Raw genomic sequence first — 23,313 nt, forward strand, 5'->3', positions numbered from 1 at the left:
GTAATTAAGAGCTGAACGCTACAATGGCAAACTTCCCACTCTCTGCCCAAAAGGACTGTACCAGCAAGTTAGCATTTAAGTACGGTGGGAAATTCCAAGAGGCTGGCACCCAGGTGCAAGCCCTTAAGAATTTTGGGGGGAAATAATTTTTGCTCTCTGTACACCCAGCCATGACACAGACACAATCCCACTTCGCTATCCCTTCCTCCTCCCCACAATGCCTCCAGATCCCCCATGCTTCCCGAAAATGTAGGCAGCCCCCTCTCCCGCTCCAGAAGCACTCACATCCTCACAGAGCATGGTTTGCGCCGTCTCCGCCATGACGCTAATGGCGTCATCGGTTTTCTTGCGGTTGATGAAGATGATGCCCCCTAGCCAGCACGCCAGCCCCACTGTGCCCATGTACATCAGCTCCTTCTTGGCAATTGGCACACACCGGCTGGGCAAGACTTCCATCAACCCTGCAGGGCGGGACGAGGCAACGGAGAGGGAGGAAAGCAGGAAGGTTAGCCACGGCAACAGATCAAGGCCGCCCAGCCCACCATGTGCCAGACACCGGTCAGGGGGGGGGGGGCAACCACAGCCTGGTGGCACAGCAAAGGCCCAGTCAGAGTAAACCAGAGGTGGGGAGTCTGTGGCATTTTGTATCTTGTTGACTACAACTCCCATTGTCCCTGACCACTGGGCCATGCTGCCTGGAGGCTCTTGGGAGCCTCAGAATAATGATGATGATGATGATGATGATGATGATAATAATAATAAATTTTTATTCCCCAGCCACTCTAGGCGGCTTCCAACAAAGATTTCAAATACATTAAAATGTCACACATCAAAAACTTCCCTGAACAGAGCTACCTTCAGATGTCTTCTAAATGTCAGGTAGTTATTTATCTCTTTGACATCTGATGGGAGGGCGTTCCACAGGGCGGGTGCCACTACCGAGAAGGCCCTTGGCGCTGGACCTCAAGTGTCTGGGCAGAATGATGGGGGTAGAGACGCTCCTTCAGGTTTACTGGACCAAGGCCATTTAGGGCTTTAAAGGTCAGCAACAGCACTTTGAATTGTGCTCGGAAACATACTGGGAGTCAATGTAGGTCTTTCAGGACCGGTGTTATATGGTCTCGGCAGCCGGCCCCAGTCACCAGTCTAGCTGTAGGGCCATAGCTTCCCCATTGGGATGTAAAAGCAAATTTTAAAAAATGTTTTCACACTTCCTGGACTCCCTTCCTGTGCAAAATTCAACTAAAAAGGTCAACCAAAATTTGAGGCAGCCAATGCAGTCCCCCTCTGGATGTTGTTAGACTCTCAGCAGACGGCGGTCAAGGGGAACAGGATTTATGGTTCAGTCACATCTGAAGGGTTGGCTTTCCCAGACTAAATTACTTGTGATAACCAGGCCTGATAATTGTCTTCCAAAGCAACTCCTCTATTCCGAACTTAAAAATGGAAAGCGTAATGATGGTGGTCAACAAAAACGGTTTAAGGACTCTCTCAAGGGAAATATAAAAAATGTAGGATAAACACCAACAACTGGGAAACACTGGCCTGTGAGCCCTTCAATTGGAGAACAGTCTTTAGCAAAGGTGTCATGGGCTTTGAAGACACTCGAACGCAGGACGAAAGGGAGAAACATGCTAAGAGGAAGGCACGCTTAGCAAACCCTCACCGTGATCGACTCCTGCCCAGAAACCAATGTCCCCATTGTGGAAGGATGTGTGGATCCAGAATTGGCCTCCACAGTCACCTATGGACTCATTGTTAAAACCGTGTTTATGGCAGACAATCTTACTCGGCTACGAGTGATTGCCAAAGAAGAAGACGACTTTTGAAGATGCCTTCCCAACTCTGCAAATCAGGTGTGGGCAACCTTTGGCTCCCCAGAGGTTATTGGCTGCCAACAGCCACCATCCCTGGCTGTGGGCCACACTTACTGGGGCTGATGGGAGTTATTGTAGTTCAGCATGAGACTTTGAATTGCAGGGTCGCAGGTTCGAGCCCTACGCTGGTCAAAAGATTCCTGCACTGCACGGGGTTGGGCTAGGTCAGTGCTTTTCTTCCTAAAAAATGTTTAGGGGTATGCGGCCCCCCGCGGCCCCCCAGAAAAAAAGCACTGGGCTAGGTGAATCTCATGGTCCCTTCTAACCTTACAATTCTATGAACATCTAGGGCAGGGGTTCCCAAACTAAGGCCCGGGGGCCAGATGTGGCCCAATTGCCTTCTAAATCCGGCCCGCGGGCGGTCTGGGAATTAGCATGTTTTTACATGAGTAGAATGTGTCCTTTTATTTAAAATGCATCTCTGAGTTATTTGTGGGGCATAGGAATTCATATTTTTTTTCAAAAAATAGTCCGGCCCCCCACAAGCTCTGAGGGACAGTGGATTGGTCCCCTGCTGAAAAAGTTTGCTGACCCCTGATCAAGGGGTCCAAAGTCTCCCTGCACCTGCTTAGAAACCAATGAAGATTGCTTTAAATTGGGCAGGAACTCTTAATAATAATTTAGTGGTATGGTAAAATGGATTGACGGGAGAGGTTACAAGGGGTCTTCTACTCACATTCTGGCCACATGGCCCTCAGCCACCTACCCAGACCCCTTCCCCCCCCCCCCCCCGTGCCCAGCCGTACCGAGCAAGTCAAGCGAGCTCTGATGGTTGGACACGATCACATAAGGCTGCTTGATGTTGAAGTTCTCTGTCCCCCGCACGTCAATCTTGATCCCGTACAGGTATTTCACATGCAGCATCATGAACCGGATTATCCTGGAGATGGGAAAGAAAAGGGAGGAGAAAACTTGTTCACCTGCCACTTCCGTACCTCACGGCACAGCAGTCGCTGCTGATCATGACAACACTTTGCCATCTTCCCTTCTGGAAGGTTTGCCTGGTGGCTGGTGCCTTCATTATACAGTAGTACAGTGATGGCAAACCTATGACACGCGTGTCAGACGTGACACGCAGAGCCGTCACTGCTGGCACGCGCCCCATCGGCCCATTCACGTTGTTGTTGTTGTTTTCCCCCCATTTGTTCTCCAGCTCCTCCTCACGCTACAGCTTGTCTCCGCTGTTAAAACCCGGATCCTTTGTTGTTGTTGTTGTTGCTGGTAGCCAGAGATTGGTTTTTTAACCCGTTCTGTGCTGGGTTTTTTGGCGTTTTGGCAGACTATGTCGGTGTTGCGTGTTAGTTCCAGCGAAGGTATTATTCGTCATTTATTTCTGTTCTCTTTCCCCCCTAAAAGCGCAGCAGCTTTGGGGCATCATTCCCAAAAAAGCAAAGCAACTTTTGCACCCCCCAAAAATCCTCCAAAACTTTGGTCAGCAGCTCCCCCAAAAAAGCTCAACAACTCTGGGCACTTTGTGATAAATAAGGGTTTTTTGGTTTGGTTTGGTTAAATAATTAGTTTTTGGTTTATTAAATACAGTTATATATTAGAATTATACATTTTTATTATTTAAACTCTAAATATCGTGAAATTATGGGTTTTTTCTCGAAGTGACATACCACCCGAGTTATGCTCGGTTTTTTGGCGAATTTTGACACACCAAGCTCAAAAGGTTGCCCATCACTGCAGTAGTAGAACCTTGGTTCTCAAACGTAATCTGTTCCAGAAGTACGATCGACAACTGAAACGTTCAAAAACCAAGGCGCAGCTTCCGATTGGTGCCGGCGCCGTGGAAACAATAGCCGACAGCAGCATCGGACGTTCAAAAACCGAAACACTTCTGGGTTGTCGGAGTTCGGGAACCAAAACTTTCCGAGGACCCAGGTGTTCAAGAACCAAGGTTTCACTGTATATCTTTAGATGCCAGGCAAAAATGTTCCTCCTCACCTGGGCCTTTGGCTAATTAATTTGCCACAACCTTTTAAATGCATGTGTGGGATGGTGGGCTACTGTTTTGTTGCTGTTGTTTAGCTGTTTATTTGTGTTTTTATCTTGTGAACTGCCCAGAGATCTTTTGATGAAGGGTGGGGGAAATATCTAATAAATAAAAATGGTAATAAAATAATAAGCTGCCAGTCAAAAATAATTTTTGAGGCACTGAGGTGTCCGGAGTGCTCATGCTCCCTCTAGAGGCCAGTGTTGTTCACTGCAGCTTTCACTTTTCAAAATACCAAAGCAGCAAGAAATCGTTTTTATTGCTGTTTTTGGCTCTCCTCTTTCTACCAATACAGTAAAGGTAAAGGTGAAGTCCACAGGTGGCCAACCTGCCTATAATAATGTAAGAAGCAGCTGCCGCAAGACATTTTGCTGCCTCAGGTGAAGTCCAAGATGGCTCCTTGTGGCACTCACCTAAAAGATCGCCTCATCCCCTGTGCAGTCTCAGATATGTAAGTTCATCGTCAAATAGCACCTTAAACCCAGGTTACAGTGGCCACAACAGAATGTCTAGGTACCTCTTTGTTTACAATGAATTTTGTTGTGGTGGTGGTTGTTCATTTTACTTCTATACCACTATATGGGCGTGTTGAATTTTTCATCTTTAAAAATCCTGATTTGAGGGGTGTTTAAAAGTTGTGGTATGATGAGGTAATTTGAAATATATTTTGGTTCCTTGTAAATATTGAGGTCTTGCTTGGTAAATCTCTATGTGAAAAGTTCCTACTTTTTAACATTTTTTAAATTTTCCTGTCATTTATAAACATATAGGTTATTCCCCAATTTTGATGAAAACCGATGTTGATAAGTGCCTAAAACAGTGGTACCTTGCAAGACGAAATTAATTTGTTCTGCAAGTCACTTCGTATAGCAAAAAACTCATCTTGCAAAGCACAGTTTAAAATTTTCCCGGTTTACCCGGTCTACCCATTTAGTTAATGCATTCCTATTTGTCTTGCGAAGCGCGGTCATGGGAAACTTTGTCTTGAGAGTCGCCTCGCGCAACGCAAAACACTTTTATCTTGAGAGTTTTTCGTTGCATGAGGCATTCGTCTTGTGGGGTACCACTGTATTGTAGTTCTCTTATATATGTATTGTAGTTATCTGTACTATTAATATGAATATGAATATGAATATGAATATTATACAACAGTATGTGATATCTTTTTTGCTTTCTACCACCAGTCCACCCACTGAGGTCATTGGGGTTTCAAAGCCGAAATGCTCTGACAAGTAGATTTCTCATCTATCCGAGATAGACAGAATGGGGTGGCATGAGGACATCTAACCAGCCCTAGCAATTGTCTTCTGTGTTGCATTGGAGATTGGGGGCTGGGGTCTTGCTTGAATATGTTACAGAGCATCTCTGGTACCAGAACAATTGTGTGGTCATCAAAGGAGCTGGGATCCTCACCAACCAACATCATTTTATTATACTATACTATATATATATACTATATTCAGCAGAGAATTTTGTCCTTTTGTTGCTCACTCCCACCCTTTGAAACAGAATTTTATTCCCATGAAGGAGAAAAGCATGTTTTCTTTGAAGAATAGCTATGATGATAAACACGATAAGGAAGTCTATGCAGAGGACTGGATAAACTACTTGGAGGTGTTAAAAATACACTGTAAAGTAGAGCTACCAAAGTTCAGTCGAATTTCCTTATTGGATAAATTGGGGGTGCAAAAACAGCATTCTGATAGTGTAGGATTCAGGCTGTTGGGCAGGCACCCAATCTTAAGATAAGGATTGCCACATTTTAAGAAAGACAAGATTTTAGTTCCTTCAATAGTAGCATGGATAATAAGCATTATAGTAACCCTTCTATCACAGTGATGGAAGGATGGAAATACTATATATTCTCCTGCTTCAGAACCATTAAATGAACAGAAGTCTTGACCTGCATGGAATATGGTTTCTCTAAGTCTGACACCATCTTTGTGAGGATCAAGAGCAGGCCTTTAGATTCTACAGGAATCAAATTTTAACAGTGTACACTTCTTTTGAAGAGCATGGTCCAGGGGGCTTCTGCCAGTGGCTCTACTACTCAGATGTGGGCCCTCAGCAGATACATGATCATGTGACACCAGCCCTTGAAGTTGTTAATTTATTATTCTTTTTTACTATAATAGGACGTTATAAGATAAAGCAAGCATCCCCAAACTTCGGCCCTCCAGATGTTTTGGACTACAATCCCCATCATCCCTGATCATTGGTCCTGTTAGCTAGGGATCATGGGAGTTGTAGGCAAAACATCTGGAGGGCCGCAGTTTGGGGATGCCTAAGATAAAGTAATGAAATGTTGTTACAGCTGGAAACAAAATTTCTTTATATTTTCGCTTGTATAAAATGATTAAAAACTTTAACTTCGCTTCAAAATGTGAGTTTTTGGCTTTTTTTTAGTGTATTTCAAACAGATCTCAATTTACCAAGCTAAACATAAACCAATCATAAAAATAATTGCATATTTGGATTCCTCATGTGCAATAACATATTTTTAGAACCCCTCATTGAGCAAATTCCAAAAAAAAAATCGTCCTTAAATGACACACACACACACACACACACACACACATATATATATATATAAATTCTCAAAGCTTCCTTGGAAGTATTTAAGCAGAGGTTGGATGGCCCTCTGTCATGGATGCTTTGGCTGAAATTCCTGCATTCAAGGGGTTGGGTTAAATGACCCCTGGGTCCCTTCCAACTCATAATTCTATTATACCTGCCAAATCTGCCCCTAAGACTCGCCTTCAGTCACATTGCTATCTAAAACCATCTAAAACCAAGCCACAGGTCCATGTAGCAGCATCTCTCCTCTTTCTCTCTGCCTCCACCCCCGCCCCGTTCCTCTATTGCAAGGAGCAATAAATTTTTTCAGCCAGAGGCCAGATTCCATTCTGAGCAAAATTCTAGGAGGCCAAATGTCAGTGGTGGGCAGGGCCAGAGGCAAAAGTTGGCAGGGAAAAAAATTAATGCAAAATTTACCTTTGTGCAGTAGGCTAGTTTATCCTGCTCTATCCTTAATCTAAGGAAACAAGAGGCATTGTCAGAGTCTGTGGGGACATTCCAGCTAGGCCAAAAGTCATCGAGGAAGGGTGCAGAGCAGAACAGCCTCAAACTGATTTTATCTATAAATACTCAGAAAGGGCATAGTTTAAAATGCAAATAAAACTCAGTTCCAGAGAGTAACAGGCACAGCACAAATAATGCAGGAATTATTCTTCACAAAGTGTAAAGATATTAACAAGTGTCAGTATTGTTCTTACTATTTCTACCAGCACAAAGGACTATAATTTCCACATAGCAACATACTGAGATGAGGGCTATTCTGTCGTGAGTTTCCTTGTTCAGATACATTACAAAATCACACCATTCAGATCCAGATCCCCCCCCCCCCCGCCGCCGCCGCTGCCCTCTAAAATTTATTCCCAAGCTTTTCAAATAAAGCTACATCCCAAATGTTTTAATACCTTTTAACATGTGTTTTATTCTGTGGTTTCATTGGTTATAAGTTTGTATTTTGGCGACATTGTTTTTTTCAGCTTGCATACTGCTTAAGGGATTTTTAAAACATTAAGCGGTTCATAAATGCTTTCGGAATAAATCACTCAGAGATGTACCAGTAGAACCCAATTTACCTTCTGCCCATCCCTACTCCAAAGTAAAGGGAAAGGTAAAGGGACCCCTGACCATTAGGTCCAGTCGTGACCGACTCTGGGGTTGCGGCGCTCATCTCGCATTATTGGCCGAGGGAGCCGGCGTACAGCTTCCAGGTCATGTGGCCAGCATGACAAAGCCGCTTCTGGAGAACCAGAGCAGCGCACGGAAACGCCATTTACCTTCCCGCTGTAGCAGTACCTATTTATCTACTTGCACTTTAACGTGCTTTCGAACTGCTAGGTTGGCAGGAGCTAGGACCGAGCAAACTACGGGTTTGACCAAACTACGGGAGGCAGTGCAAGACAGGAGTGCCTGGCGTGCTATGGTCCATGGGGTCACGAAGAGTCGGACACGACTAAACGACTAAACAACAACAACAACAGGACCGAGCAACAGGAGCTTACCCCGTCGCAGGGATTCGAACCGCCGACCTTCTGATCGGCAAGCCCTAGGCTCTGTGGTTTAACCCACAGCGCCACCTGCGGCCCCCACTCCAAAGTACCGTCGTACTAATATGAAAAGCGCTCTGTGTAACCGAAGTTACATTACACAGAGATACCAAAGTTATGGAAACTGAAATGAATAGCCTCTTGGAGCTCTTTGGCATGCAAATTGTGCATTGTACAACTTGTGAATCTGGTTAGAGAGTAGATGTCACTTGTTGCAATCGCACATGGAGCAGAGTAAAAAAAATAGCTTTATTCTGGGAAGCTCAGAACCTGGATAGAAAACTGTTCTAGCTCTAACGTAATTACGTCATCTAAGGAAGACCAAAGGAGTCATGCTTGCTTCTCTATTTTCCGATGATGGATTCAAGGTGACCTCTCACCTTGAGGTCTGAGGAGTAAGTGTGAGAAGTTGGATGCAACCTAAGACATATCCGTCTGAATTTTTAAAAAAGGACAGGGAGGCCAGAAAAGAGGTCAGAGGCTACATGGAATCATAGCTTTGGAAGGGACCCCGAGAGTCATCTAGCTGGTTTCCTGCCCACAGCCATCCCTGGGCAGTCTCGAACCACCAACCTTCCGGTTAAAAGGTGCAGGGATAGTCTAGGAATCTGGAGGTCCTTTGCTCTGCCTGCCTTAAAGGTAAATGTAAAGGGACCCCTGACCATTAGGTCCAGTCGCTAGCAACTCTGGGGTTGCAGCACTCATCTCGCTTTATTGGCCAACGGAGCCGGCGTACAGCTTCCGGGTCATGTGGCCAGCATGGCAAACCAGAGCAGCGCATGGAAACGCCGTTTACCTTCCCGCCGGAGTGGTACCTATTTATCTACTTGCACTTTGACGTGCTTTCGAACTGCTAGGTTGGCAGGAGCTGGGACCGAGCAACGGGAGCTCACCCCGCCGCCGGGATTCGAACCTCCGACCTTCTGATTGGCAAGCCCTAGGCTCTGTGGTTTACACCACAGTGCCACCTATGCAAACCCCATGCAAAAAGCTTCTCTCTTTTCTTCTTAAGTTTTAATTGATACTTTTCAAGTTTATACATTTCATTAGCTTTACAATCAATTTAACGTTTCTAAGTTTGACTTCCTTCCCCCTCTTTCTCCTCTCTCAGCAAGCCGAGTCAGGCCCAATCTTCCAACAAAAGATTTAAGAGTCATCCCCGCCCCAACCCCACCAAACACAAGAAGGGCTGCACCCACCATTGCGCCGGCTATGTGAACATCCCAGCAGCACATGGACTTCCTTTGGCATGGAATAACATTGTTCCCCAAGCCTCCCTCCCCCATGCCCCCCCCTAAATCTGTTCTAGGGGTTTTTCCCACCGCTCACCCTAACACTTGAGCAGATTTGGGGAAGGTGGAAGGGGACAGGGGGGGTCCCACGGTACGAACGGAAATCCTTGTGCTAGCAGAATGAGTTAGCTGAATGCCTCCCAAAGAGCCTAATACACACAAACAAACAAACTCTTGTACTTACCTCATATTCTCCACGTTTCGCCCACGGACTGCGCAAATAGGGATGACGATGACGGCCAGGAAGAGGATGTAGCTGTTGTAGAACGCCATCTTGCAGTAGTACTTGAAGGTGGTACTCCATTCGTAGAGAAGTGGGACCACCACCAGGAACAAAATGAGGAGCCCCTGGCCCAGCGAAATCTCCATTGTCCCTGCAGGAGGGAGGGGGGGAGGGAAAGAGTTAATGCCGTTTCTATTTCAGAAGCCATTTTAAAGCCATTCTTCCATTTTATAATTCGCTTTTCGTTTGGGTTTTTTTTATCTCTGTTGTATTTTTTACACTTATCATACATTGCTGAGAGACGGCTGCAATTGAGCAGCATATAAATTTTCACAAAATTTATGCAACGCTTGATGATTGTTGTTTGTTTTTTTAAAAAAACTCAAGGAAGTTTTTGAAAAGACACGTCAAATAAAATTAACAACAATTCAAAACTGTCAAAAAGTTAGCATAGCAATAGACTGAAATGGATTGAAATTTGGAGATTAAAATGGCCAAAACAATCATCATTAATAGGTATTCTGGATTCTTGTAAGCGCTGCATGTCAAACAGAAACACCCCCCCAAAAAAGCTGTAAAAATGTATATCCATAACAACAAAATCATGAAATTAAGTTAGAGCATACATAATAATTCATAACGCTGTGTTTGTTTCACTTCTCGGGTTGGCAAGGCCATCGGTGGGGAGCGAGGCATCGCAAGGATATGAGAATTGGCCAAATGAGCTCATAGCTGCACCAAGAGATGTGTTGAACTAGGGGCACCCAGCACCTTGTGTGTGATCCTGACTCCGATATAGCCTTCTGCATCTTCCATCATTTAAGCCTGGTGCATGGCAAAGCGAACTACAGCTAGAAGGCACCGTTCCCCGCTCAGAAAAGACCTATAAGCCCCTCTTTAATGGGCAGACTTTTGCTTTGCTGTCAAACCATCAAAATTCTGCCTTGAGGCCACTCAAAGTCCACGCCCAGAGATCTTCCCTGATGAGCAAGTGCGGCAGGTTCCTTAATTTACACCATTTTGCAAGCTTCTGTCCTAGGACTACAGGAGTAAAGTGTTTTTATGCAGTTCCTTGCAAGTACAAACACACACACACACACACACACACACACACACACACACACACACGGCACCTGAGATTTCACCAGGAGTGGATCCACACACAGGGGAAATTTTTGCTCTCCAGCGCCATCTGGTGTTGCATGTTTCTAACACAATCAAAATGCTGTTTTTTGACTAATGTAGTTGAGTCCCAGATTTATTCTGGACCAGTGTCTTGCCTTGCTAAAGGACTGGATGAGAGCCAGCAAACAAGCTCAATCCAGATATGAACGAGGCACTATTAGGGGGTAGTTCCCTAGACCAGATGGGTGGGAGGTCGCCTGCTCTTGATGGGGTTACACTTCCTCTGAAGGAGCAGTTTTGTAGCTTAGGGGTAGATCCTGGATCCTTTGCTGTCACTCGAGGCTCAGGTGGCCTCAGTGGCACAGAGTGCCTTCCATCAGCTTCAGCTGGTGGTCCAGCTACGCCCCTATCTGGACAGGGATAGCCTAACTACAGTATTGTTGTCTATGCTCTGATAACCTCAAGGTTGGATTAATGCAATGCATTATACGTAGGGCGGCTTCTGAAGGAGGTTGGGAAACTTCAGCTGATGCAGAATTCAGCGGACAGGTTGTTCACCGGAGCAAGACGGTTTGAGCATATTACACTGATCCTGGTTTGACTGCAATGGCTACCAAACAGTTTACGAGCCCAATTCAAAGTTAGAATAGAATCATAGAATTGTAGAGTTGGAAGAGACCACAAGGGCCATCCAGTCCAACCCCCTGCCGAGCAGGAAACACCATCAAAGCATTCTTGACATATGCCTGTCAAGCCTCTGCTTAAAGACCTCTAAAGAAGGAGACTCCACCACACTCCTTGGTAGCAAATTCCACTGCCGAACAGCTCTTACTGTCAGGAATGTTTAGGTGGAATATTCTTTCTTGTAGTTTGAATCCATTGCTCCGTGGTTTTGACTCAGTGGTTTTGACCTATAAAGCCTTAAACGGTTCAGGACCACAACACCTCAAGGACCGCCTCTTTCCATATGAACCTACCCGGACCCTGAGATCACCTTCTGAGGCCCTCCTTCGTGTGCCGCCTCCTCGAGAGGTCTGGAGGGTGGCAACACGAGAACGGGGCCTTCCCTGTAGTGGCTCCCCGTCTGTGGAATGCTCTCCCCAGGGAAGTTTGCTTGGCGCCTTCATTATACACCTTTAGGCGCCAGGCAAAAACGTTCCTGTTTAACCAGGCCTTCGGTTGATTTGATTGATATCCTACGCCATTTTAAAAAGGTGGGTTTTTTGGGAGGGGCAGTTATTGGGTTCTTGTTTTTATTTTTATTATATATATTTGTGGTTTTATATTTTGATTTTCTTCTGTGAACCACCCTGAGACCTCTGGGTATAGGGCAGTATATAAATTCAATAAATAATAAATAATAATAATTTATTGGCCAAGTACATTTTCCAACATACTTGGAATTTGTTTCGGCTACATTGCAATGTAAACATACACACACTGTTCCACTCACAATACAAATAAGCAAAGAAACCCACCCATAATTGACCTCTCCTTCAGCTACACATCTACAAATTTAACAATTTAATGGCACAAGGGATCAGAATCAGAATGTTTATTCGGCTTTACACCCATCATAAAACACAACAAAATAAATCAAATAAGACAGCGGACCCGTTCAAGCCACAAGTAATATAACACAATTCACAGCTCACAAGGACAAATATTAACAATTATAAAAGAAAAGTTTAAGATTATGATTTAAAAAAATTAGGCACTACGCTGAAATCAATATCTGATGTCATTATAGAAAATTCTTATAACTATAAATAATCTGCTAACATTCCATTCCGTCTCTTGTACGAGAGGACGGCTATTAGGAATTTAGCAACCTGTAGAGTAATATAAGGATCCACATCTTGAAGAGCCCAGGCAAGCTGAAGGTCAACTGGTTTGTCAGCCATAGGCTGGATTATGGAATTTAGTATACTAGCACTAGCCGAACTGTACATAGGGCAGATAAACATAACATGATGTAGAGATTTAGATGTTTTGATTTCACAAGCACACATTGAAGAGACTTGGCCCTTAGTAAATCTATGTCTCAGCACGTTTGTTGGAAAAACATTGAACCTAGCTTTAATGAAGGCATATCGGTGAGACGCAGCCGTAAGCGATGTTAAATAGGATGGAGCACGGTAAATAGGGGTTATGCCGAAATTTAACGGCGAGCATACTCCACCACCAGCTAAGAAATTTTGGTATAGCTCCGCATCATCCAGCCTTTGATTTATACACCTTTTTGCCGCATTTAGATCCAGTTTGAGCAATTCAGTGGGCGAGATCTCATAGGACAGCAATTTGGCATGGATTTTTCCTGACCACAAATTTGTGAAGTCATCCCGCCATATGCATTGAATGAGATAGTGGTTCGGGAGTTTATGCCATAGGGATATCCAATAAATCAAAACTCGCCTCCATAAAACTAACTCCACTGAGGGGATCTTCATTTCTAAGCGAATAGCCGCATTACTTACGCATGTTGGTAATTTTAGAAGTCGGCGTAAGAATTGGCTTTGAAGCGACTCTAAAGGTGAGAGATTTGCAAAGGCCGCCCATGAAGGTGCAGCATAGGCCATTGTGGCCATCACTTTGATGCTATACACTTTCAAGGCTGCAGGGATGAATAAGGCCCCCTCGGAATAGAAAAAAACAGAGGAGGGAGTGCGATGGGGCTTTTGTCTTGTTTTGAAGGTATTCAACTTGCGCTTTCCACCCTAAATTGTATTGAAAATAGATTCCTAAATATTTAAATTTGTGTACTTGTTCTATTTTCGTGCCCTCCAGTTTCCATGTATAAAGTTTTCGACTCCTTGAATATATCAGTACTTTTGACTTGGTGTGGTTGATAGACAGATGATTAAGATGGCAATAAGTCGCAAAAATCTTTAGTGCTCTCCTTAAACCCACTCTGGAGTAAGAGAGTAGCACCGCATCATCTGCGTAGAGAAGTAAAGGACAACGATAATCTGCTAATACGAGGGGCGGCACAAGGGAAAAAAACTGTTCCTGTGCCTGGCCGATTTTGTATATGAAGACCTGTAGTGACGTCCAGGTGGGAGTAAATCTAGCAGACGATGGCAGGGATGTAAAGGATCTGCTGCAATTTTCTGTGCTCTCTTCTTAACTCTGGTAGCATAGATTGACTCTATTGTAGGCAAGCTAGCACCAATTACCCTTTCTGCAATTCTTACAGCTCGCTGGAGCCTTTCCTTGTCTGTCTTGGAGGCTGTACCATACCAAGCAGTAATAGAATTACAGAGAACTGTTTCAATGATGCTTCTGTAAAATTGGATCCATACTTTCTGGGGCAATTTAAATTCCCTTAGTTGTTGATAATAATAATAATAATAATAATAATAATAATAATAATAATAATAATAATAATGTTATTTCCAAAGATTTTTTTTAGCACAATCTATCTTTAAAAAACACACACCCTCCACTTTGCCACAGCACTATTGCCAACATACACTATGGCCTGGTCTTTCGAAACCATCATGCTAAGGTGCACTAAAAAACAAGAACACTGACGCGAGGAAGGAATGTTCTCTCTGGTATGGTGGAGGGAAATATCAGGGACTGCTGACAGGCAGGCTGGGCATCAGAAGTTTTGCAATGACACATCAGAAGTTTTGCAATGACACATCAAGAAGGACATCAGAAGTTTTGCAATGACACATCAAGGAATCCAAGCTTTCTTCCAACCACGCTAGGAGGAAAGCTGCCAAATTATGCCCTACGTTCCTTTGTTTGTGCTCTCTCTCTCCGCCCGCACGCGCACACACGTGACTTTCCCCAGCTCCTGAATGTTTGCCACTTGGGGGCACAGATACTTGGCCACTGTACTGCATACTGCAGTAACTTCCAGACTAGATTACTGCAGTGCACCCTACATGGGGCTGCCCTTGAAGACAGCTTGAAAAACTTCAAGGGGTCCAGAATGCAGCGGCCAGATTACTGGCTGCGGTTCCGTTTGGATCTTGCAGAACATCCGTTTTAAAACAGTGGCGTTGTTTGTTTCCGAGCCCAATTCAAGGTGCTCACATGTTAAACCCTCTTGGTTGTTACACTACCCTCAGAAGCTCGGAGGGTAGGGGTGGCCCAGGAGAGGGCCTGCTTTGTGGCAGCCCCTAAGTTGTGGGGCCACCTCCCCACAGAGGTGCACCTGGAAACTTCCAGAGGCACCTTGGTAATGCAGCTTTCAGTGATGTTATACAGGTGAAACTCGGAAAAATAGAATATCATCGAAAAGTGCATTTATTTCAGTAATGCAACCTATTATTTTTTATTTTTCTTTTAATTTTTACAAATGCTTTCTTTTGGAAATTCCACAGTAATAAAACAAATAGTTACAATAATACAAAAACAAACAAAAATAAACATCGCTATTACATTTCATTAATTACATTCCATTTATAATTCACCCGCCTAACGACAAATAATTACAATTACAGTGGTACCTCTACTTACGAATGACTCGACTTACGAATATTTCTACTTACGAATGGAGCTCCGTCCGCCATCTTGGATGCTGTTTAGATAGGATTTTTCTACTTACGAATTTTTAGATAGGGTTGCTTCGACTTACAATTTTTTTCTCCCAATGCATTCCTATGGGATTCAACTTACAATTTTTTTCGACTTACAAATGTGTGTTCAGAACGCATTAAATTCGTACGTAGAGGTACCCCTGTACAACAAATAAAGGCTTGACATATCTTGCTTTGCAATGTCATGCATCTATCTTATACTGGTTGCACCTTTTAAGTTGCATTACATAAATGCACTTTTCAACGATATTCTAATATTCCGAGTTTCACCTGTAGACACACTGCTATTCCTGGCTTTCGACACAGAATATGTCTATTTTTAGCCCCCCCCCCCATTTCTTCAGTTTTAAATTGTTGTAGCCTATTTTTGCCATTGCTTAATAATTTGTTTCCACGAACATGCCTTCTTCAAGTTAGGTCTGAAGGCAAAGAGCCTTCTCGGTGGTGGTGCCTGCCCTGTGGAACACCCTCCCATCAGATGTCAAGGAAATAAACAACTACAGTGGTGCCTCGCTTTACGAATGCCTCGCACAACGAAAAACTCGCTAGACGAAAGAGTTTTGCGTTGCGAGAGGCATTCGTAAGACGACAGAATTTTCTATGGCCGCCACTTCGTCTTACGAAGCGCGGCCATAGAAAGCGGCAAAGGAAGATCAGCTGTCAGCGCGGGAAGCTGACAGCTAATCTTCCTTTGCCTCCGAAGCTGTGCTCAGTGTGGGGGGAGGCAGGCGGGAGGCGGCGGCGGGAAAAGGTCTTTCCCCCCCGCCGCCTCTCGCCCCGCAGCCCCGGCACTGAGCGCAACTTTGGAGACCTCCGAAGTTGCGCTCCGTGTGGGGGGAGGCAGGCGGGAGGCGGCAGCGGTAGGAGGTCTTTTCCCGCTGCCGCCTCTAGCCCCTCGACAGGCGGGATGCGGGGGAAACACAGAATTTCTCCTGCGTCCCCCCCGCATCCCGTCCGACACACAGTGGGGATCGTAGGGGCTTGAGAAGCCCCTACGATCCCCGCTGTGTGGCAGGCGGGATGGTGGGGGGACGCAGGAGAAGAAGCCCCTACGATCCCCACTGTGTGTCGGACGGGATGCGGGCGGGACGCAGGAGAAATTCTGCGTTTCCCCCCACATCCCGTCCGACACACAACGGGGATCGTAGGGGCTTCTCAAGCCCCTACGATCCCCACTGTGTGTCGGGGGAGGCAGGCAAGACGCGGCGGTGGGGGAACGTTTTCCCCTGCCGCCGCGTCTTGCCGCGCACAGCCGGCATGGAGCGCGGTTTCGGAGGTGTCCGAAGCCACGCTCCATGTCAGGGGAGGCAGGCAAGACGCGGCGGCGGGGGAACGTCTTCCCCCGCCGCCGCTTCTCGCCAGCATGGGGCTTGGCAGAGGTGGGGAAAGGCGCAGGATCGTTCCTTCGCCTTTCCCCCACCCCGCCCGACAGAGCCGGATCCGCCGAAGCTTCTGAAGCTTCGTCCGATCCGGCTCTGTCGTTGGCAGCAGCGGCGCTTGCTCTCTTGGCTCGGGGAAGCGCCTGCCTGCCTTCCCCGAGCCAAGAGAACAAGCGCCGCCTCTGCCACCAGTTCCCCCCGAGCCCATAGGAACGCATTAATTGACTTTTAATGCATTCCTATGGAAAACGGTGCATCGCTAGACGAAATTTTCGTAGGTCGAATTGAGTCCTGGAACGAATTAATTTCGTCTAGCGAGGCACCACTGTATCCAACTTTTAGAAGACATCTGGAGGCAGCCCTGTAACAGGAAGTTTTTAAAGTTTGACGTTTTGTTGTGCTTTAATTTTCTGTTGGGAGCCGCCCAGAGTGGCTGAGGAAACCCAGCCGGATAGAGGGGTATAAATAATAAATGATGATGATGATGATGATGATGATGATGATGATGATGATGAAAAAGAGCTCAAGGCTATTTCATACTGTCATGATCATTATTATTTATTAAATTTGTATACTGCCCTTCATCTGTCAGTCTCAGGGCAGTTCACACCATAAAAATAGAAGATAAAAACATAAAATGCACAATAAAAACAAGAACAAACCAATAACCCCCCCCCAACCCCCCTTGCCCCGCCACAGTTTTTCCCTTATTCATTTGGGGCGAGGGGGGGTATAGGGAGCCAAAAGGAGCTAAACAATATCAAAACACAAACCAAACCAAAGTAATAATTAAACACAAACAAAAAGATTTCAATTGCAATTGGTGGTGGTGGGGAAAGAATATAATACAATTCGATTCCTGCAAAATGCGTACATATTGGGTCAGTTTCCTCAAAGTCAAACATTTCTCTAAAAAAGTGGCTAAACAAGAAGATTGTCACAAGACCCTATAAGTGGACGCACTGAAATTAGTATAGTGATGGCACAGGGTATACAGTTAAGCTTCGGGATTTTAATTCATAGAATCATAGGGCTGGAAGGGACACCAAGGGTCATCTAGTCCACCCCCGGCAATGCAGCAATCTTTTGGGGCCCAGACCCATGATTAAGAGTCTTGGCTTCTACTAACTGAGCTCACCCTTCCTCCAAGGAACTTCAGTTCATCCTCACCTACCTGAAAGACACCACATGGCTTAAGAAAAGCGTCTCTTCCCAAACCAACTCAGGCAAGTGGGGAAATGGACCCCTGTATATCTTGGGACTGGAGATCCGGTCTGGTCAAAAAGAATGAAACTTCCGACCAACAGGAAGGAGGAGGAGGAGCCGCCTCTGGCTTTTAGATTCCAGGCGGGCAGGACTCGGCAATTAAAAAATAAATCAGGCCTTCCCTTGAGACATCATTTCTGGCAGAAGCTCAGATCGCTGCATTATCCTAAGAGGAACAGATGCTTCATCAGACAAGGCCAGGAGGAGAAGGCAGAGTTCAGTGTCATTTGTCTTGGGTAAACAAGCTGGAAACTTGCCCCAGCAAGATCCCAGCATGCCAAGGGCGGTGTGGGAATGGGGAGAGGAAGAGAAAAGATTGGGGGGGGGGGGAACCACACGCACCATGTTGGGATGGAATGTAGGAAACAGATTCCTGCTTCATGCCAGAGATAGTGAGATTTCCAGCTTATCTCCTCCAGCCCTGGGGCAGCATTTGAAGCTGTTGCTTCCAGCACAGAGCTGCCACTGAAAGATTTGGCAGAACTTCACGGCAGAAATGTGGAAATATTTGGTTGGTTAATCAAAGGCTTAAAAAAAAAGGCAGCTAGGATGAGCATTAAGGACACCATAATTTCTCTTTTAAAATGAAGATCTAGCGCTGAACAAACAATTTGAAAGCTTCATCATCAATGAACCCCGCATAATAATAATAATAATAATAATAATAATAATAATAATACCGGTAATAATAAATAATTTATTTATTTATACCCCAGCCACTTTTTTCAATTCATTATCTTTTCCCAGAAATCCTTAACCAATGGGCATGTCCACCACATGTGATAGAATGTTCCTTCCACCTTTTTACATTTCCAGCACTTATTGTCTTGGTTATGGTAAATCTTAGCAAGTTTTACTGGTGTTAAATACCATCTATACATCATTTTCATCATGTTTTCTCTTAAAACAGTACATGCAGTAAATTTCATATTCTTCTTCCATAACCTAGCTGTTTTACTCTTTGACATCTGATGGGAGGGTGTTCCACAGGGCAGGCGCCACCACCGAGAAGGCCCTCTGCCTGGTTCCCTGCAACTTGGCTTCTCGCAACTATATGACTCTTGGAAGACATCTGAAGGCAGCCCTGTTTAGGAAGTTTTTAATGGTTGATGTTTTAGGGTACTTTTAATTCTGCTGGGAGCCGCCCAGAGTGGGTGGGGAAACCCAGACAGAAGGGTGGGGTATAAATTATTATTATTATTATTGGGAGTGTGGTTTTAAAAATGGCCAACGAAAACATGTCAACAACCGCTCTTCCATCACCAACATGAAGATGCCACTGTGAGATTTGGCGAGCATGAACCTAGTCACCTGCCTACGAGAAATGTTCTGCAAAGTTCTCAAGGGAACCCGCCTGCACAAAGATAATAGAATCACAGACTTGGAAGGTACCCCAAGGGTCATCTAGTCCAACCCCCTGTAACGCAGGAATCCTGCCCACAGCTGTCCCTGTGCAGCCTTTTGGTTGAGAGCCAGGGACACTCACCCAGCCAATACTTGTGGTCAATTGCAAACCACACACTGGAGATATTATGCGGCAGGTAATACCAGAGCGCAAGGTATCAGAGCTCACCGCAGCTTAAAAGTTTACAAAGCAGTACTGAAACTCCCTTTTGGGAGACGCCCTGCCATTAACTGGAGCGCTCTCATCTTCTCCACTAAAACAACTATTCTCAGAAAGGCACAGAATGCAAAAAAGGTACAGTGGTGCCTCGCTAGACGAAATTAATTCGTTCCACGGGTCTTTTCTTATAGCGAAAAATTCGTCTAGCGAATCCCATAGGAATGCACTGAATTTTTCGACTTTCTTTGCCCATAGGAACGCATTAATTGAATTTCAATGCATTCCTATGGGAAACCGCGATTCGCTAGACGAATTTTTCGTAAAACGCATTCATCTAGCGAGGCAAGCTCCGCTCGAAAAATCCTTTCGTTAAGCGGAAATTTTGTTAAGCAGGGCATTCGTTAAACGAGGCACCACTGTATAGTGACAGCCAAGGACCCTCGGGGTTCTTAGAGGGAGGCAACTTAGCAGGTCAGGAGTGGCCCAAGAAGAAGAAGAACTGGGATCCTGGGCTTCGCGTCTTCCATTTTCCAAACACATTTCTCTCCCACCCCCCTTTAAAAGAATTAAGAATGATAAAGAGACAGATGCGCTTCCCAGAAATAAAATGCTGTAGGCAGATATTAACTGATTTGTGCTCTTATGACCATGTTAATGGGGCAGTTTGGAAGAGGAACAAAGACCAAGGCGGTGGCAGCTCATTCCACCACCAAACTTGCCCAATCCAAGTCCTGGAAACAAGCAATCAAACCCCTGTGTTGCAACAAGTACATCAACGATATAAAAGGCACCACGATGACCATGTACAAAATATGCAAAATCTTATTGGGATATCTTCAGAACTTCAAACAAAATGAACATAAATCTTTGAAAGTCTCTGCAAGTCTTTAAATGAAGCAATATGTCCAGCAGCATTGGACATCTTATTTGCTGACAACACAAAGCTTTACAGCTTTTATTTCACCGGATTATAGTCTGGCATCTTGTTTCATTTAAAGACTTGCAGAGACTTTCAAAGATTTCTGTTCATTTTGTTTGCTGCTCTGAAGATATCCCAGTAAGATTTTGCATATTGTACATGGTCATCGTGTTGCCTTTTATATTGTTGACAATCCAATTCCTGAGCGCCTGGCCTTTCCATTTGAGTCCTAGGTGGGCTCAGGATTTATGGCCAGAAGCAAAACAGAAAACACACACACACACACACAGAGAGAGAGAGAGAGAGAGAGAGAGAGAGAGAGAGAGAGAGAGAGAGAAGAGAAGAGAAGAGAAGAGAAGAGAAGAGAAGAGGAGTTGGGAACCAAAGCTTCTGCACTTAAGTTACGTTCACAACTGCCACTGAGGGCTCCAGAGAGGGTAGAGGCCTTGAGATATTGGGAACAGAGCAAACAGTCACAAAAAACAGCCTTCCCCCAGCATGAAATCATGGGCCGGGTGGACACAGAGGAATGATGGGAGGAACCAGCTGAGGAAGCACCGGGGAGGGGGGAAAGCACAGAGCCCGGGGAGAGGTGGTGGGACAACGATGAGTGGTCAGAGGGGGAAGACTGGGAGGTGGTGGTGTCTGAAGCTGAGGAGGTAACAGGGCATAGTGAGAGGGGGGAGTCGGTGGCAGAAAGAAGTCCAGAATCAGAAGCAGGAGAGGAGGGAGGTGAAGAGGCAGAGGTGAGTCTTCCCATCCTGATGCGACAAGCTCTAATCTCCTCTGGTCTCCCAGGACCAAGAGAGGCATAAAAAGAGCAGAGGAGAGGTTGGCCGCATGTAGGCGCAGTCTCCGATTGCTTGGGGGAAAACCCTGGAGAGGAGGCAACTTTTAGACGGCTGTGGGGAGACCTTCAGTCTCAGCAACTGATTCATGGGGCCAGACCTATTGAGAATGAGCTGCTATGCTCATTTGGCCTGACATTTCATTCGTCTGTGAAGACTGCCTTTTTTCTAATAGAGAACTAACTCCAATGTTGACACCTGGTGACCCTTCTGATGTTTTGAACCACATCTTCTGCGAGCTCCCAACCCAGCTGTAGTTCAAAAACATCTGGAGGGTACCCGGCTGGGGGAAGCCAAGGTAGACAAATCTGACCACTAGTTTTTTATTTATGGGCTGCTTCTTCATAAACAAAGATTTCTAAAGGAGATTTCGGATAAGCAGATATTCAAAGGGGGCATCTGTAAGAAAGGGGGAAAGAGGGCAGTCTGGCTGGATGGCCACCTGTCGGGGATTCCCTAGCTGTGATTCCTGAATTCCAGGGGGTGGACTAGATGACCCTTGGGGACCCTTCCAATGCCAAAATTCTATAATCCTATCACTTATGGGAACAGCAGAACACAGGACACATTAATGGGCCGACTCCAATAAAGCCATTACATGAGTGGAAAGACTTCCTGTCGTGCAAAAGGAAAGAGCCCTTCCTTAGCGGCCAAAGGCTGTGCCCTGCATCAAATGCTGCATCTGTGCCCTGCATCAAATGCTGCACCAGCCCCGCTTGCGCTACACAACTTCTGTTTCCTCCTCTTTCCGTGCCCAACCAAGTGCAGATCTCAAGGGCGCACAAGGGAGGGAGGGCCTTATAGCAGATTGTCAACACGTGTCTGTCAGGGAACAGAGGGCAATGGATTCTGCCTAGTCACATACAATGGTACTTCGACATCCGAATGACTCGACTTCCAAAGGTTTCGACTTACGAAGTCTGCAAACCCGGAAGTCTTTTCGCCGCACATGCGTGGTCCGCACATGCGCAGAAGCGCAAATTCACACTTCGCACATGCGCAAAATGGGCGCTTCGACAACCGAAGACTTCGACTTACGAAGAGCGCCGTGGAATGGATCATCTTCGTAAGTCGAGGCACCACTTTTAAGTTTAACAGAAATAAAGAAAACACAAGAAAATCCCAAGCACAGAGAGGCTACAGCTCGGTGGGAGAGCATTCCCTTTGTGTGCCAAAGCCGTCAGATTTAGAGACTCTTGTCTAAAACCCCTGAAAAACCTCTATCAGGACTGACAGTTCTGAACTAGGTTGACACGGTACAAGGCAGCGTCCTTGTGTCCAAGCTTAGCAAGGTCTTTCATGACAGTGGAAAAGCCCCAGCAGGCCAGATCCGAGGCAAGACATGCATTGCATTCTCTCTCTCTCTCTCTCTCTCTCTCTCTCTCTCTCTCTCTCTCTCTCTCTCTCTCTCTCTCTATATATATATATATATATATATATAATTATTAGTTTTCAAGTACAATAATCCAATAATAGCCTCATTATAACATTACCAATTATAATACAATTACTGGTACAGTGGAACCTTGGTTCTTGAACGCCTTGGTATTCAAACATTTCAGCTCCAGAACACCAAAACCCCAAAATTAAGTGTTCCAGTTTCCGAAAGTTTTTTGGAAGCCGAATGCCCGATGCGGCTGTCAGCCATTCTTTCTGAGGCTCTTGCGCCAATCAGAAGCTGCACCTTGGTTTTTGAACGTTTCAGAAGCTGAATGGACCTCTGGAACAGATTATATTCGAGAACCAAGGTACCACTGAACCAATCATTCAGATGCCAAATTATATAATTTAAATGGCCGCCTGCATGCTAGAATTGATGTTTGGTTTACTTTATTTCTGCATTCCAAACTCTTATTAATTTCAATTGCACTCCAGTCAAAATAACCAATCCCTTACACAACAACTGCAATATGAATGACTTCCATTTGTATTGACACATTAAATGATTTATAAATCTACAGGTGAAGCATTCAGACTATATCCTTGTTCTTCCTGTGTGTGGCAATTATTCTGTCCATGGTGTTTCTTCCTGTCCTTGTAAAATACTATGTCTAACTTTCCCTGGTTGTTTTCCAACATGCCTTGGACGAAGCTAATATCCCATTGTTGTTTCAGAGGTTATCCATTGCGCCGTCCCGTGCTTCATTGTTTTG

The 23,313-nt window shown here is 45.2% G+C and overlaps 1 protein-coding gene across 2 annotated transcripts in view; it reads right to left on the reverse strand.

The window, feature by feature from the left end:
* Positions 1–23,313, reverse strand: part of AGPAT1 (1-acylglycerol-3-phosphate O-acyltransferase 1) — a 40,482-nt gene that overhangs the window by 4,530 nt on the left and 12,639 nt on the right. The window contains exons 1-4 of one of the 2 annotated variants that reach the window (XM_060270806.1): positions 17,738–18,387; positions 9,468–9,657; positions 2,624–2,757; positions 286–461 (exon numbers count right to left, since the gene is read on the reverse strand). In XM_060270806.1, coding sequence (XP_060126789.1) covers positions 286–461; positions 2,624–2,757; positions 9,468–9,657; positions 17,738–17,753 — 516 coding nt within the window. In that variant the 5' untranslated portion in view covers positions 17,754–18,387. Of the gene's footprint in view, positions 1–285; positions 462–2,623; positions 2,758–9,467; positions 9,658–17,737; positions 18,388–23,313 lie in introns of those variants that run through there. The other variant, XM_035107096.2, reaches the window with a different exon arrangement.

The sequence above is a fragment of the Zootoca vivipara genome, chromosome 2 (assembly GCF_963506605.1).
Source record: "Zootoca vivipara chromosome 2, rZooViv1.1, whole genome shotgun sequence".
Taxonomy (NCBI): Eukaryota; Metazoa; Chordata; class Lepidosauria; order Squamata; family Lacertidae; genus Zootoca; species Zootoca vivipara.